The 18242-nt window shown below is 45.9% G+C and overlaps 1 protein-coding gene across 1 annotated transcript; it reads right to left on the bottom strand.

Annotated features, from left to right (window-relative positions):
- Positions 1-3201: 3201 nt before the first annotated feature.
- On the bottom strand, positions 3202-10888 carry LOC149456024 (uncharacterized). Its single transcript, XM_089685551.1, has 8 exons — positions 10810-10888; positions 9441-9556; positions 8835-8969; positions 8625-8703; positions 8307-8506; positions 8021-8230; positions 7787-7925; positions 3202-5381 (listed from the first exon to the last, which is right to left on the bottom strand). The coding sequence occupies exons 2-8, from the start codon at positions 9522-9524 to the stop codon at positions 3571-3573; spliced, it is 2658 nt and encodes an 885-aa protein (XP_089541677.1). The 5' UTR covers positions 9525-9556; positions 10810-10888; the 3' UTR covers positions 3202-3570.
- Between the last annotated feature and the right edge of the window lie 7354 nt (positions 10889-18242).

The raw sequence follows: 18242 nt of genomic DNA, 5'->3' as shown, positions 1-18242 counted from the left end.
ATCTAGGCAGCTATGGACTTCCATAAAGGATATGAATTGTTGTTTCTAGGCTTTTGCTATAGATTGTTTGGCTGCCAATAGTACGTATGTAGCCAGCTTAAATTGTTTTGTAAGGCCCGAGGCCTTCAGGTGTAGAAGAACATGCCACGGGTCCCTTGGGAAGGGGTGAGCTAAAAAGGAATGCTGGAGTTTAAAGGACCTTTGACCAGAACTGAGAGAGCATAGTGCATGTCCACCATATGTGTAGGACGTCTCCTGGGGTAGCGCAGCCTCGGAAACAGGTACCGGGGGCAGATAGGTGTAGGTGTGCTAAACGGGACAGGACCAAGTACCAACTTGTAACAGTTTTAAAGGCCGATTCCATTGTAAGAATATTGATAGAACATGAGGTCAGGGTTGTCCATACCTGTGACCAGCAGCCCATATCTTTGGTGTTTTTAAGGTCCTTTTCCCAACTGGAAATCTAAGTGTGGTTGTTCCGAAGGTTTGTCAACTGTGAGTAAAGGATGGAAATAAGTTTGGGGGAGAAGGGCGCCCGATGGCAAATATGTTCAAACAGGGACAATTTGGTTGTCAGGTCTTTGTCAGTGAGCATCGAAGTTACCCAATGTTTGATTTATAAAAATCAGAAAAGTTCGGAATGGTGTGCTTGGTATTTGTCCCTTATCTTTGGCCAGGTGTAAACAGAATGACCAGCAAGGAACAAGTGGACCCACTGACGTTTGTGGGAGGCCCACTAATGAAAGGCACTGGGGGACTCAAGGCCTATTTTACAAGGTCCCTTATTTCTGCCCAGGTGTAAACAGAATGACCAGTGAGGAACAAGTGGACCGACTGATGTTTGTGGGAGGCCCACCAATGGAAGGCACTGGGGGACTCAAGGCTTTCTTTACAAGGTCCCTCTGAAGTTTTCCAATGAACATCTAAATGATTCAGAGTAGGATTGAGAGAAAGTGCTGTGGTCAGATGAGACCAAAATTGAGCTCTTTGGCAAAAACTCAACTCGCCGTGTTTGGAGGAAGGAAAATGACGATAATGACCCTAAGAACACCATCCCTACAGTCAAGCACGGAGGTGGAAACATTATGCTTTGGGGCTGTTTCTCTGTTAAAGGTACAGGCCGACTTTGCCACAATGAGGGGCCAATGGATGGGGCCATGTATTGTAAAATCTTGGGTGAGAACCTTCTTCCCTCAGCCAGAACACTGAAGATGGGTTGTGGATGGGTCTTCCAGCATGACAATGACCCAAAACATACCACCAAGGCAACAAAGGAGTTGCTCAAGAAGAAGCATATTAAGGTCATGGAGTGGCCTAGCCAGTCTCCACACCTGAATCCTACAGAAAATTTATGGAGGGAACTAAAACTTCGAGTGGCCAAGCAACAGCCAGGAAACCTTCAGGGTTTAGAGAAGATCTGTAAACAAGAGTGGACCAAAATCCCTCCTCAGATGTGTGCAAACCTGGGAAGCAACTACAAGGAACGTCTCACCTCTGCTCCCCAACAAGGGTTTCTCCACCAAGTACAAGGAACGTCTCACCTCTGTGCTCACCAACAAGGGTTCCTCCACCAATTACAAGGAACATCTCACCTCTGTGCTCGCCAACAAGGCCTCCACCAACTACAAGAAAAGTCTAACCTCTGTGCTCGCCAACAAGGGTTCCTCCACCAACTACAAGGTTCCTCCACCAACTACAAGGAATGTCGCACCTCTGTGCTCGCCAACAAGGGTTCCTCCACCAACTACAAGACACGTCTTACCTCTGTGCTCACCAACAAGGGTTCCTCCACCAACTGCAAGAAACGTCTCACCTCTGTGCTCGCCAACAAGGGTTCCTCCACCAAGTACAAGGAACGTCTCACCTCTGTGCTCACCAACAAGAGTTCCTCCACCAACTACAGGAACGTCTCACCTCTGTGCTCACCAACAAGGGTTCCTCCACCAACTACAAGGAATGTCTCACCTTTGTGCTGGCCAACAAGGGTTCCTCCACCAACTACAAGGAATGTCGCACCTCTGTGCTCGCCAACAATGGTTCCTCCACCAACTACAAGAAACATCTCCCCTCTGTGCTCACCAAGAAGGGTTCCTCCACCACTACAAGGAACGTCTCACCTCTGTGCTTGCCAACAAGAGTTCCTCCACCAACTACAAGAAACGTCTCACCTCTGTGCTCGCCAACAAGGGTTCCTCCACCAACTACAAGAGACGTCTCACCTCTGTGCTCGCCAACAAGGGTTCCTCCACTAACTACAAGGAACGTCTCACCTCTGTGCTCACCAACAAGGGTTCCTCCACCAACCAAAAGGAACGTCTCACCTCTGTGCTCACCAACAAGGGTTCCTCCACCAACTACAAGGAACGTCGGACCTCTGTGCTTGCCAACAAGGGTTCCTCCACCAACTACAAGGAACGTCTGACCTCTGTGCTCACCAACAAGGGTTCCTTCACCAACTACAAGAAACGTCTCATCTCTGTGCTCACCAACAAGGGTTCATCCACCAACTACAAGGAACGTCTCACCTCTGTGCTAGCCAACAAGGGTTCCTCCACCAACTACAAGAAACGTCTGACCTCTGTGCTTGCCAACAAGGGTTCCTCGACCAACTACAAGGAACGTCTGACCTCTGTGCTCGCCAACAAGGGTTCCTCCACCAACTACAAGAAACGTCTCATCTCTGTGCTCACCAACAAGGGTTCATCCACCAACTACAAGGAACGTCTCACCTCTGTGCTAGCCAACAAGGGTTCCTCCACCAACTACAAGGAACGTCTCACCTCTGTGCTCACCAACAAGGGTTCCTCCACCAAGTACTAAGTCATGTTTTGCTTGGGGATCAAATACTTATTGTACTCCCTGAACTGCAACTCCATTTATAACATTTGTATTGTGTTGTTTCTTGATTTTTGGTTGATATTCTGTCTCTATCATTTATATACACTGATGATAACACATTATAGACCCTTCATTTCGGTGGGAAAACCTACACAATCTACCGGGGATCAAATCATTGTTTTCCCCTCTGTATCCTTCCTTTTCCTTTGTAAAAACTGAGGAGAAGAATGCATCAGCTCCATCTAGTGGCTATAATGAGGTATTGTCCGCAAGCTACTCCATCAGGAAAAATGTCCCATTATGGCCACTAGATGGAGCTGATGAACGTAGGAAATCATTATGTTAGGCAAAAACCAGTAAGACTTTGTCACCAAAATTATTTTTTATAAACCCCTAAATGTTTACAAACGTTTACACCACAAAATGCACTCAGCCAATGACAGATCCTGACTCCATTTTTATTCTTCTCCTGCCATCCATGGCCAACCCGGTCCCACACTTCATCCATGTCTTTGGTGACCTCTGACCTCCTTATGAACTGTTTCTTTCATGATGAAGATCAGCCATGGATTATATCTGAGGTGTATATCAGGGTGTGCTTCTTCCCCACATAAGAGCTGGGATGTCCAGCAACATTCATCTAGAAGACATTTCCCACACTCAAGGCACTAATACACCTCCAGGGTTGTGTGGGACCCCAGGAAGACAGGACATCAGTGAGGAACATTTCCCTCACTCAGGACAGGACTGTGACTTCTCCCTTGTGTGAGATCTCTGATGTTTGTAAAGACTGGAAGTCCTTGAAAAACATTTCCCGCACTCAGGACAGCAATATGGCTTTTCGCCCGTGTGAGTTCTCTGATGTCTGTAAAGATCACACTTCTGGAAAAAACATTTCCCGCACTCAGAACAGGAATACGGCTTCTCCCCCTTGTGAGACCTCAGATGTTTGAATAGGGAGGATTTATGAAGAAAACTTTTCTCGCACTCAGGACAGGAATAGGTCTTCTTATCCAAATGCAACATCTGATGTCTATAAAGACTGGACTTCTCCGAAAAACATTTCCCGCACTCAGGACAGGAATACGGCTTCTCCGCTGTGTGAGATTTCAGATGTTTGTAAAGGTTTGAATCGTGTGAAAAACATTTCCCGCACTCAGGACAGGAATACGGCTTCTCCGCTGTGTGAGACTTCACATGTTTGTCAAGATGTGACTTCTGTGAAAAACATTTTCCGCACTCAGTACAGGAATATGGCTTTTCCCCCGTGTGGGATTTCTGATGTCTGTAGAAATTGGACTTGTTTGAAAAACATTTCCCGCACTCAGAACAGAAATACGGCTTCTCGCCTGTGTGAGATTTCTGATGTCTGTAGAAATTGGTTATGTTTGAAAAACATTTCCCGCACTCAGAACAGGAATATGGCTTCTCCCCCGTGTGAGACCTCTGATGTGTGACAAGTTTTGATTTTTTTAAAAAACATTTCCCGCACTCAGAACAGGAATACGGCTTCTCCCCCATGTGCAATCTCAGATGCGTGTAAAGGTTGGACGTCCTTGAAAAACATTTTCCGCACTCAGGACAGGAATACGGCTTTTCACCCGTATGAGTTCTATGATGTCTGTAAAGATCGCACCTCTGGAAAAAACATTTCCCGCACTCAGAACAGGAATACGGCTTCTCACCCTTGTGAGACTTCAGATGTTTGAATAGGGAAGCGTTATGGAGAAAACTTTTCTCGCACTCAGGGCAGGAATAGGCCTTCTTACCGGAATGAAAAATCTGATGTCTGTAAAGACGGTACTTTTTTGAAAAACATTTCCCGCACTCAGGACATGAAAGTGGCTTCTCACTTGTATGAGACATTTTATGCGCATTAAGACCGGATTTAAATAGAAATTGTTTCCCACACTCGGGGCAGGAGAAGCTCTTCCCTGTTGGAAGGCCAGCCCAGTCCCGCACAGTCTGAGGTTCCTCAGGATACGAGGAATACGATGGTCCATCTATACTGTGTGGTGCCAGATGGACATTTTTGGTTGAAGGGTCTTCTCCTGGACAATATTGGGACATAGTGAGGTCTTCTCCTGGACAATGTTGGGACATAGTGGGGTCTTCTCCTGGACAATGTTGGGACAGAGTGGGGTCTTTTTCTGGACAAAATTGGGAGATAGTGGGGTCTTCTCCTGGACAATGTTGGGACATAGTGGGGTCTTCTCCTGGACAATATTGGGACATAGTGGGGTCTTCTCCTGGACAATGTTGGGACATAGTGGGGTCTTCTCCTGGACAATATTGGGACATAGTGGGGTCTTCTCCTGGACAATGTTTGGACATAGTGGGGTCTTCTCCTGAACAATATTGGGACATAGTGGGGTCTTCTCTTGAACAATATTGGGACATAGTGGGGTCTTCTCTTGGACAATGTTGGAAGGGAGTCGGGTTTTCTCCTGAACTATACTGTGTGATGTCCTCATCTTCTACTTTCCAGTCTGGAGACAAAGTGAGACAATCCTCGGAGGTTTTCCTCATCTCCCGGCCATGGACTAAAATACAAAGACAAAGAGGATTACTAGACAGGAGCTGATTGGTTCCCCCGAACCAGGACTCCGCCCACATCAGGCAGCTTGGTCTCTGAGGAGCTTACAATTCCACCCTCAAGGGAACTAGGAAATGGCTCCTCTGATCTCCTACCAAGTCATTTCTTTATTCATGGACCTTAGTCAGAGAGTGAGCAAACAACCAGAATGGTCTTCTCTAGGAGGGACAGTGATGAGGGGATTATTGGACGAGGGTCCCCACCCCCTCTATCACTCATCGCCATCTTTCCCATACCCAGCCTAAAACCATGCATGATCTTGCAAATGTTTGTGTGAAATGAGTGACTCTCACCCCCAATTTAGAGCTAGTAGGGGAGCTTGAGTTACACACATCCCCTACGAACATGCCAAACAGATCTGGGTCCCCGCTTGACAAATATTTAAAAAATAAATAAACAAAAAGGGGTATTTGTCCCTTCCTCTGGGGTTCAAGACACATGCCTTGGGAGCTTAGGGACCCAGCATGGAACCACCTGGAGGTTGAACTGAGGGACTGCCACCAGCCTGGGACAGGTGTGGTGGTGGACAGGTGATGATGGGGCTTTGATGGTGAGATTTTCTGTAGAGTTCAAGACACATCCCTCCTGGGCTGCTGGGCTACAGTTACCAGTCCTAGTCCATGCCTCAGGAGCTTAGGGACCCAGCCTGGAACCACCTGGAGGTTGAACTGAGGGATTGCCACCAGCCTGGGACAGGTGTGGTGGTGGCCAGGTGACGATGGGGCTTTGATGGAGAGATTTTCTGTAGGGTTCAAGACACATCCCTCCTGGGCTACGGTTACCAGTCCTAGTACATGCCTCAGGAGCTTAGGGACCCAGCCTGGAACCACCTGGAGGTTGAACTGAGGGATTGCCACCAGCCTGGGAAAGGTGTGGTGGTGGACAGGTGACGATGGGGCTTTGATGGAGAGATTTTCTGTAGGGTTCAAGACACATCCCTCCTGGGCTGCTGGGCCACGTTTACCAGTCCTAGTCCATGCCTCAGGAGCTTAGGGACCCAGCCTGGAACCACCTGGAGGTTGAACTGAGGGATTGCCACCAGCCTGGAACAGATGTGGTGGTGGCCAGGTGACGATGGGGCTTTGATGGAGAGATTTTCTGCAGGGTTCAGGACACATCCCTCCTGGGCTGCTGGGCCATGGTTACCAGTCCTAGTCCATGCCTCAGGAGCTTAGGGACCCAGTCTGGAACCACAAGTTTAACATGGTCTTGCACATGTCCATGTGAAACATGAGACTCTTGTCCTTGATTTGTGATGCAGAGTTAGTAGCTCGAGTTACACACATCCCCTCTTAACATGCCAAACAGAGCTGCTTGGACAACATAAAATAATGGTAGTCATTTCCTCCTCTGTGTAAGGTCCCTAGCAAGTCACCACAATCTCCGGTCACTAGGGGGCACTTACATGCATCTGCACAGCTCTGCTTTGCCATCAAGATGAAAAATATCTACCATTTTGGTCATCTATTCATCTTGAGGGCCAATGACTGCAATTTTTGCTTGATTTTATGTTCCACTGACTGAACTCTGCCGGAACCTAGGGAACCCAGGACTTTGTGAAGTATTTTTCAGCCTTTACTCCCTTTTGCTTCATCCCCTTTTTCTACACTCTTTTCTTTATCTTTTATTAAATAAAATTGAAATTTTTCGATAAGCGCAACTTTAATGCACTAAACCAGAACTTAACCCCCTCAATACCGGGCACTCCCCCCCCACTCCCTGCCCCCACCAATTTTTAGCAGTCTCACACTTGGAATGACAATTGTGCGGTCATGCAACGTTGTACCCAAGTGACAATTTGTGTAATTTTCTTTTTGGAGATTTGGAGACAGATAGAGCTTTCTTTCAGTGTAAAAGTTTCCTGGTGGAGATCCTTGCTGGTAGATCAGGGCAGTGATGACATATTCCATACATTTGAGAAAGGAGGCGGGTCTGTCTGTGGACTCGTGAGAAGTGACATTCAGATTATAGATTGCCAAATGAAAAAGGTAAATTGAAACTTTTTAAAACCAGTGGAGGGACGTTCTTGTTGCTAAATAGGGCTGTAGCATCTGATCGATGAAATCCACCCCCCCCCCCATGAACTGGTTATAATCATGGGCGCACTCGGGCTTTTGGATGGGACGGAGTCTTCCATGAATTTCCACCGAGGTGCATTGTGGATCGTGGACAGGGGGGACGTCATAGGACATCCACCGAGATTGGCTGTGGTCCAGCCCGATCGTCAGTCTACTATAGGCTGGAACCAGATAAAGAATTCCCATCTGAAGAGCGCTACCCAGCCCCCGCCCTACTCTGGACCAATCAGTGAGCAGTATGGGTGGAGGAATGGATTTAGTGTTCATGACCCACCTGTGCTGATCTCTGTAGGAGTGTCCTCTATAAATGTCCCCATTATTCCATCCTCCTCCATAGACTGCTGATCATCCCTCACATATGCCTCTTCTTCTTCTGATTTTACCTCAACTTTTATATCTGTCAGATCTTCACCCTAAACCAAGAGAAGGAGAGAAAATATCATATTGTAGGGTTCATACATCATCTCCACAAGTCACTTTTGTGTTCTAGATTCTCCGTCCCACCAACCTTGTAACAGTGAGGGACGGTGTGACCTTCCTGTGTGGAATCCCGGGAATACAGAGGACGGGGACATCTCTCTGGTGGGTTCTTGATATTAGGTGGCTCCATTGTGATATCCTTGTGTCCCTCTGAAAGCTCCTTCATCACTCCATACTCCTCATCCTCCACTTTATACTCTTCTTTAACAACAATATTATAATCTTCAAGAATTCCACTCTGAAAGATATAATAAAACATTAATTGTAACATTCTGTGTATAAATCAGAACTATCAGAGATTGTTCCTCATCTACCTGATGATGGTGAGGGATGGTGTGATCTTCCTGTGTGGAATCCTGGGAATACAGAGGACGGGGACATCTCTCTGGTAGGTTCCCATGACTGGATCCATCTACCTGATGATGGTGAGGGATGGTGTGACCTTCCTGTGTGGAATCCCAGGAATACAGAGGACGGGGACATCTCTCTGGTGGGTTCTCATGACTGGATCCATCTGAAGGAAACACACACACACTGACCTAATCCATTGTTTCTATGTGTTTATCAGATGATGGGGGATCTAGGTGGATCCTCCGTACTGCTCTCTCCTTTCCAATAAAGTCTCCTCTTACCCGGTGATGTGAGGGGCGGCTGATTGTCCATCATGATGTCCTTGTAGAGGTCCTTGTGTCCATCTAAATACTCCCACTCCTCCATGGAGAAATAGACAGTGACACCCTGACACCTTATAGGAACCTGACACACACAATGATACAGTCACCATCCAGACACATCCCTTGTCTGTTACTGGAGAATGTCCCAGAATTCCCAGCACCGCTCACCTCTCCTGTCAGCAGCTCCATCATCTTCTTGGTGACTTCTAGAATCTTTTGCATGTTGTGTCTCTCAGGGTTTAGGAAGTCACATGGAGGGACTGTGATGGTCATATGACCACCTGACTTCAGAAGAGGAAATCTCTGTATTGGGGAACCAATAGGAATATCATGTTAGACTCCCAGAATCCCCCTCACCTCTCCGGTCAGGTCTGTGTTTTATTAATAGAGATAGGAGTGATGTCATGTGACCTCCCGGAATCCTCCTCACCTCTCCAGTCAGGTCTGTGTTTTATTAATAGAGATAATAGGGATGTCATGTGACTTCCCAGAATCCTCCTCACCTCTCCGGTCAGGTCTGTGTTTTATTAATAGAGATAGGAGTGATGTCATGTGACCTCCCGGAATCCTCCTCACCTCTCCAGTCAGGTCTGTGTTTTATTAATAGAGATAATAGGGATGTCATGTGACCTCCCAGAATCCTCCTCACCTCTCCGGTCAGGTCTGTGTGATGTCATGTGAGCTCCCAGAATCCTCCTCACCTCTCCCGTCAGGTCTGTGTTTTATTAATAGAGATGAGAGTGATGTCATGTGACCTCCCAGAATCCTCCTCACCTCTCCGGTCAGCAGGTAGATGATCTCCAGGGTGAGGTTTAGTATCCTCTCAGTCATGTGACTCCGGTCCTCCTCCATCCTCATTGGTCTATACAGGTCTCCTTGTAGACGGATAACTTTGGCAAATGACAGTAAGAATGATTTGGATGGTATTGGTCACACAATAATAGGATTAGGATGTGGATGTGGGGGAGAGAGAGGTGGGGGTAATAAGGGGGTTGCTGGACACTGAAAAACTACGGCCCCCATGGGAACACATTTAGTTTGGACTGTTTCATGTTTTGTATTTTTTTGAGGTCCCAGGACCCTTTTGGCCTATGATCCTTCCTATATCTTGTTTTGTTCGGAGGCAGTGCTGTGAGGACAATGTCGGGTCATCAGGATGTCCAGGAAGGGGAAGTTGCTGACTTTTGATTGGAGTTGCCGGCTAATCAGGATAATTGCCAGAACTCCGGCTGCAAGGCTCCAATCTCCGGCAGCCTGCTGACTGACAGGAGTGATGTCACTGTCACTCTCTGCAGTAAGAGAAGAGATTGGATAGCTGGAGGAGTATGTTCTCCTCCCTCCAATGGCAGCCCAGTGTGGGTAGGAGAAGGACAGCAGGGGGGAGAGGTTTGTTCTCTTGTTTACCAAGTATACTGTAGCATCCAGGACATTGTACACAGAGTAGCAGTGGATTCCTCAAGCTCATGAACTCCTCAGAGGCCCCCAAAGTCCTTCAGACCCCCAACTCCATTAGAGCCCTTCAACCACAATGCCCTATCAGAGACTCCCCGAGTTGTTCAGCTACAATACCCCCTCAGAGCCCTATAGACCCATCAAACACTCAGAGGCCCCATAGGGTCTTTCAGACCCACTACCCTGTTGGAGCCCCTCAACTCAGAGCTACTCCTAGCATTCAATAAGTGAATGTTCATCAATTGTCCTCCACTCTGTCCGCCACAGATGTCCCAGGTGCTCAGAAGAAGCAGCAGAGCCCAGGGTACATGGCTGGGTGGAGGGTGGGGGGGTTGGCACTTTACAGCCACTCAAATGAGTTCCACAAGAAAGCCGAAAGTTGGGTAAGGGATGTGCTGGCCACTATTGTCTTCTAAGTGGGGGAAATGAGGATGGACATGACTATAGAAGAGGATGGACATGACTAAAGAAGAGTACGGATGTGACTATAGAGGAAGAGGACAGACATGACTATAGAAGAAGACAGACGGATGTGATGCTGGAGGAAGAGGACGGACATGACTATAGAGGAAGAGGATGGAGGAAGAGGACAGACATGACTATAGAGGAAGAGGACAGGCGTGGCGATGGAGAAAGAGGACGGGCGTGGCAAGGGGTTACTAGGCGTAAATAGAAAACAAGATCTTATTACCTCCTCTGCTGCCACTTCCACCAATGTCTCCTCTCTACTTCCTCCCGACTCACCTCTCACCCGCAACTTCCTATTTATACCTGACATCACTTCCTGTGTGGGTAGAAGTGAGATCACTACCTTGTGGAGCTCAGAGGAACTGCAGCCCCGAGAACCGTCTGGTAGCGTGACCCCGGCCTTGTGCTGGGTGTGTATGGACTGTATGTCCTCATAGAGTGGTCACCTCCACTCCCACCAAGGGGGACAGAAATATATGACTGCCTAGTCCAGCCTTTCTCAGACAGGGGTCCTCCAAAGGGTTCTAGGGGTTCCTCCGAAGGGTTCTAGGGGCTCCTTGAAATTTGAACAGTTTCTGTCTCTCACTCGGTATGAGCTTTGGGTTCAAGTGGACCATGAATTTGACTCTAATCCAAGTTGTTTGCAGGTAGCAAAATGAAACTACCAGGTTTACCTATCTCACCCAAACCCCCAGCTGATGTAGCCTGAAGTCATTTATTTAGAGGCTTTGTCACTCCTTAGTCCTGCCTTTCCCAACCAGGGTTCCTCCAAAGGTTACCTAAGTTCTCTGAGAAATTAACAGTTTCTGTTGCTCAGTGGGAATAAACTCCAAGTTTGGGTCGACCATGAGTCTGACTCAAGCTCAAGCTGTACATATTTTGCCAAACATGCAAACTAAATGATCAGATTTCACCAGCGAGCCCAGCCTCCAAATCTCAGGCAGTTGGACCCCAAAATAATTTTTTTAATGGCCATATTACTACCTCGTCCAGCCATTCTCAACCAGGGTTCCTCCAAAGGTCACCAGGAGTTCTTTGAGAGATTAAGAGTTTCTTTTTCTCAGTGTGGTTTTGTGCTTTGGGTTGACCAAGAGTGCAACCTAAACCCAAGCCATTCATAGTTCATCAAACGGGCAAGTAAATTGGTCAGGTTTTGCCAGTGCTCCCACTCACCAAACCCCAAGCTTCAGGACTATAAAATTATTGATTGAGTGGTGGTGTCACTAACTAGTCCAGCCTTTCTCAACCAGGTTTCCTCCAAAAGGTCACCAGGAGTTCTTTGTGAAATTAAACAGTTTCTGTTTCTCAATGGGGATGAGGTTTGGGTTGACCAGGAGTTTGACCCAAACTCAGGGCATTCCTAGTTTATCAAACAGCCAAACAAAATGGTCAACTTTGGCTAGTGTGCACTCTCGCCCATGCAACATTCAGCTCTAGAACCTTGAAATCAACATTTAGTGGCGGTATCACTACCACCACTGAATGACAGCTTTCTGTCCACTCGCTGGCTTGTTTCACATTGTAAACTAGCTTGTTGGCTTCCCAGGTGATGTCATGTACCACGAACGGTCATGACCGTATTTGGTCAATGGCATCTGACAGAATCCCCTTCCGGTTTGTATACATTCAGCAGGCAACCTAAAAGTATCAATGCCATTATTACTATGCTACAAATAGTCTGGTCAAAGAACAGAGCTGTCGGAGGAGCTCAGGGGGTGCAGGCTTCCTGTAGTAAACTACAGAAGGGGCAGATACAAGACCAGTCACCCTGCACAAGGAGAGGGAGCAACAGAGACTAGTCTGTATTACAGGAACCTTCTGCACAGTTATGGAAAAAATATACCATAGACATCGAGAAGCAAATATTTATTTAGCTCCGATTTTAGCTATTTTTTGAAGATTTTGGGAGCGGTTCATAATTCACTGAAGAAAAAAAGAAGCTGTTGAACTCATCCACCATCAAAGCCCTATGAGTGTCAGAGAGATGGGGAATCAATGTTTTGCTCATCAAGACCTCACCTGTATGGAGGAACTTCATGTCTGGGGATCCCTGATTTTCCCACTCAATCTAGATGACACCTCTAAACATTTCCTCCACAACTTGTTCAGCACAGAGACACATGAAGAAAGGCTTATAGCCCATGTTCTGCTCATTATGACCTCACCTGTGTGGAGGATCTTCTCATCTGGGGATCTGTAATTATCTCAGTCAATCAATAAGGCGACACTTCTACACATTTCCTCCAACACTGGATCAGCATAGAGACAACCCAACAGAAACCCATAGAGAAAGGCTTGGAGCCCATCTTCTGTTCATCATGACCTCGCCTGTGGGGACGATCTTCTCATCTGGTGATCTGTGGTTGTCCCAGTCAATCTATAAGCTGACACATCTACACAGACATTTCCTCCAGAACTTGGTTAGCACAGAAACACAGAAATAAAGGCTTGGAGTCCACGTTCTTTTGATCATGACCTCATCTGTGTGGAGGAACTTCTCTTCTGGGGTTTGGGGATGGTCCCAATCAATCGGTAAAGTAGCACGTCTACACATTTCCTAGACATGGTTAGCATAGAGACAACCCAAAAGAGACCCATGGAGAAAGGCTTGGTGTCCATATTCTGCTCATCTGGACCTCATCTGTGTGGAGGAATTTGTCTTCTGTGGGTCCCTGATGGTCCCAATTAAACTGCAAGCTTACAAATAAACATTTCCTCTACAACTTGGTCAGCACAGGAATAACCCAACAGAGACCCATGGAGAAAGGCTTGGAGTCCATATTCATGACCTCACCTGTTTGGAGGAACTTCTCATCTTGGCCGTATACATGGCAACACAACAACACGTATACACTAATATCTAAGCTGCCACCACCCACAAATTGCAGGCTTGTGGGAAACCTTGCAAAAAGAAGGAGGTTGTGAAAAGAAATTCACAGAAAAAGCGGCTACATTATGAACAGAATGTGATACTCGGAAAAATTTCCAAAAATTATGCTTTATTACACATACAAATTTGACATTTGGGCAATCACCCTGGTTTACCATCACCTCAGTGTGAGACAATACACACAGACCTAAAACCATATAAAATGACACCAAGACCGGTCTGAATATATGTGCAACAAAGACAATGACTACTAGAGTCTAAGGTCTTTGTAGCACTGGCACATAGGTGAACACTTCCCAAAGGAGGTGTATACAAAAATTATACCATAGGTATACCATGTAACATGTTATAAATATGTAGACATATGCTACTACCATAATGGTTATATCCCAAAAAGGGGAGTGTCAAAAAATTATACTATAGATATAAAATATCACATGTATGCAATGCAGCAAGCACAGTATGCGTCAAAAAGAGAGGCATGCCTCTAGGCCTATATGAGACAAAAAATGGACATCATATATAAAATGCAGTACACTCCTATGCCGGTCCCATTGTTCTAGAAGATTTAGGGAAAGGGGACATTCTCACTCTCAAATTAGAAAGGCTCGGAGACGGGCATATCAAACTGACCGTAAGGATCTATTATCTCCCAAAAAGGATGAGAAGGTCAAATTAAGTGAGCAACCTGTCAGAATGATAACCCAATTTGGAGCCCAATGGCAAGCTGTAAAACAAATATTAGAAAAGCATTGGAAGATTTTAACTCAATGTCCCAAATTGAATAAGATTGTAGGTGAACGCCCCCAAATGGTAGCAAGAAGAGCACCAAACCTTGGTGATCTCCTCATCCATTCTGATTATCAACCGTTAAAACAAACAACATGGTTAAAATCACGTACTAAGGGGATGTTTAAATGTGGAAAATGTCAAATCTGTAAATATGTGGACCGTACGGATTCCTTTTATGACTCAGGAAACAACACTCACTATAAAATTCAAAGTCTTATAAACTGTTCTACAGTGAGAGTGTTATATATTTTGACTTGTCCCTGCAAAAAGATGTATATTGGTAAGACCAAAAGACAACTTAAAGTACGAATAGGTGAACATCTTAGAGATATTAGATCAAATGATCCTGAAAGCAATCTTGCTCAACATTATGCTAAATATCATGGAGGTAAATTGGATGGCACAAAAGTGAAAGGTTTCTATGCATTGCACTTTCCTCAAAGGAGAGGTGATTTTGACAGAGAACTGCTAAAAAAGGAGAAATATTGGATATATAAACTTGATACACTGTACCCAAAGGGGTTAAATGTGGAATGTGATCTCCAAGTATTTTTGGATAAATAGATTTACATAGTTATGTATCCTTATATTGCCATGCGTTGGTTAACCTATGGCATTTTTCTGTCTTTATTGATGGTTGGACTATATGTTAAATAACTAAGGTAAACCTTTTGCATCTGGGAAATATTTAATGACCTGATGGTATAAATTTGAATATAGGTCTAAAAACGTAGAAAGGATCGACTGTTGAGCTAACTATGTTCCTCTCCCTTAATAATAACTATACCATTAAATGGGTATTTGAAGTCTGGGTATCTTTGGCAAAATAATCCATAGTGAGACTCGTTAATCAACATTGTCATTTTGTGGCGGCTTTGTGGTAATTCATACTGTACCCTTAGGTACTGTTGATTCAATGAATAGGCCTGGTGATTCTTTCATTAATATCGCCATCTCCTGGTGAAAGTGTGGTAATTTTCCAATTGATTAGTATATATAATCTATGGTCTTTGATTTGTGTATGCATTGTTGAAATTGCCAAGCCTTTCCTCTCTCTGATATCTCCAGTCGCCTGTCTTTTTAATTGAATTTAACAATGACCAGCAGCTGTGCTAAGTATTTAGCCCCCTTTTTTTCTTCCATTGGGAATAACTGCAAGTTAATTTTTGCATAAATGGGTGGGTCTTAACCCACTATAAATAGAAAACTGAAATGCAGGAATCTCATTGGTCCTGACGAAGCTGAGTGAGATACGCCCATCGGCGAAACACGTTGACGTCATACGTCAGATACGTCACTTCCGGTCATGCGCACTAGGTGGAACGCACGCTGACCTACAAGGAGGAAGCCATCTTCACATGCCATGAGGCAAGCTTAAGCAGCACAGGCGCCGAGAAGAGGTCGGAACCCGCGGTATGTCGGTTGATGTTAGCGGTGGTTCCCTGGCCTCGCATGGCAGTACTTATGAAGGACATCTTTTCCTTTCCTATTATCCATTGCACAGGTGGTGAGTGGACTGTTACAGGACACTAGTTATATGGTCCTATGTGATCTATATGACCTATACATCTAATATAGAGTGAAAGCTCCTCCAGTGACTTTCCACATATTGTTTGTTTCACTACAGTATGGGGACATCATGGTGCTTTACATAGGAAACAAGATACACCACGTGTATTTCAACAGGCAGAAGATCTATTGGGATTTGTCTTGTTTTTCTTACAGAAAGTGGTTTGTAGTCCACATGCAGTGGTGAAGAAACCATTTCAAGCAGTGCTCTGCTATTTGCATCTATCTTCCCATCCTGGTAACAACTGGGGCTTATTCTCATTTAAGAGCCCTAGGAATCAGTCGCTTGTATTACAGATGAATGGGCCCCAACCACATGTGCCGGCATAGGAGTGTACTGCATTTTATATATGATGTCCATTTTTTGTCTCATATAGGCCTAGAGGCATGCCTCTCTTTTTGACGCATACTGTGCTTGCTGCATTGCATACATGTGATATTTTATATCTATATTATAATTTTTTGACACTCCCCTTTTTGGGATATAACCATTATGGTAGTAACATATGTCTACATATTTATAACATGTTACATGGTATACCTATGGTATAATTTTTGTATACACCTCCTTTGGGAAGTGTTCACCTATGTGCCAGTGCTACAAAGACCTTAGACTCTAGTAGTCATTGTCTTTGTTGCACATATATTCAGACCGGTCTTGGTGTCATTTTATATGGTTTTAGGTCTGTGTGTATTGTCTCACACTGAGGTGATGGTAAACCAGGGCGATTGCCCAAATGTCAAATTTGTATGTGTAATAAAGCATAATTTTTGGAAATTTTTCCGAGTATCACATTCTGTTCATAATGTAGCCGCTTTTTCTGTGAATTTCTTTTCACAACCTCCTTCTTTTTGCATGTCTTTTTTGGCTACTGAATGGAGGCCATTTACTGGGTGATACGGTAATTTATTTTATTTTACAACCTCTATATAACTATCTTTAACTATTGTGGGAAGCCTTGCACCTGACACCTTTGACCAGTACACTTAGCTCTCCAGCAGACTGGAACACAGGTTATCACAGACTACACACATTGCTGTCACTAGAAAACACCCTTTAAACACTTACCCCAACCTCCCACACTTTCCACAGGCCCTCCTGAGAACTCTCAGCCCCCACAATGTTTCCCCCAACCTCCCACACTGTCCACAGGCCCTCCTGAGAACTCTCAGCCCCCATAATGCTTCCCACACTGCCCACGGGCTCCCCTGATAGCTTTCAGCTCCCACAATGCTTCCCAACCTCGCACACTGCTCACAGGCCCGAGAGCTCTCAGCCCCCACAATGCTTTCCAACCTCCCACACTGCCCACAGGCCTGAGAGCTCTCAGCCCCCACAATGCTTCCCAACCTACCACACTGCCCAAAGGCCCCCCAAGAGCTCTCAACCCCCGCTATGCTTTCCAATCTCCTACACTGCCCACAGGCCCCCCTGAGAGCTCTCAAGCCCCACAATGCTTTCAAACCTCCCACAGGCCCCTTACAATCAAATATGCTCCTTCATTATGAGGGGCCACATTGTTAATTTCACAAATATCCGAGGGACAAAAAAAATCAATTTATAAATGAATTAAATAAACTTTAATGAATGGAAATGTTTTATTGGACCTTCATTGTAATCAGCATGATGTGATCCAGAACACAAGAGAAGAAAAGTCCCTCCTTTCATCAGTGTCCTCATTATCCTCCCTGTCCCCCCTTACAGAAGTCTCCATCACAGTCCTCCCTATATCCGTACCCCAAATCAGACCCCCACCCCCCACACCAGTGCCCCATCACCCTCCCCTCTCACAACAGTGTCCCCCTTACAACAAAGTCTCCATCACAGTCCTCCCTATATCCATACCCCAAATCAGACCCCCACCCCCCTCTACACCAGTGCCCCATCACCCTTTGCTTTCACAACAGTGTCCCCCTTACAGCAAAGTCTCCATCACAGTCCTCCCTATATTCATACCCCAAATCAGACCCCCCCCTGACACCAGTGCCCCATCACCCTCTGCTCTCACAACAGTGTACCCCCTTACAGCACAGTCTCCATCACAGTCCTCCCTATATCCATACCCCAAATCAGACCCTCCTACACCAGTGCCCCATCCCCCTCCCCTATCAAAACAGTGTCCCCCTTACAGCAAAGTCTCCATCACAGTCCTCCCTACATCCATACCCCAAATCAGACCCCCCCCCTCTACACCAGTGCCCCATCACCCTCCCCTCTCACAACAGTGTCCCCCTTACAGCAAAGTCTCCATCACAGTCCTCCCTATATCCGTACCCCAAATCAGACCCCTCCCCCCATACACCAGTGCCCCATCACCCTCCCTTTCACATCAGTGTCCCCCCTTACAACAAAATCTCCATCACAGTCCTCCCTATATCCGTACCCCAAATCAGACTCCTCCCCT

Source organism: Staurois parvus, unplaced genomic scaffold (assembly GCF_062004578.1).
Source record: "Staurois parvus isolate SC_StPar_1 unplaced genomic scaffold, SC_StPar_1.0 ptg000380l, whole genome shotgun sequence".
NCBI classification, from domain to species: Eukaryota; Metazoa; Chordata; class Amphibia; order Anura; family Ranidae; genus Staurois; species Staurois parvus.
Note: the sequence above shows the minus strand (reverse complement) of the source record. Positions and strands in the feature narration are given on the sequence as shown.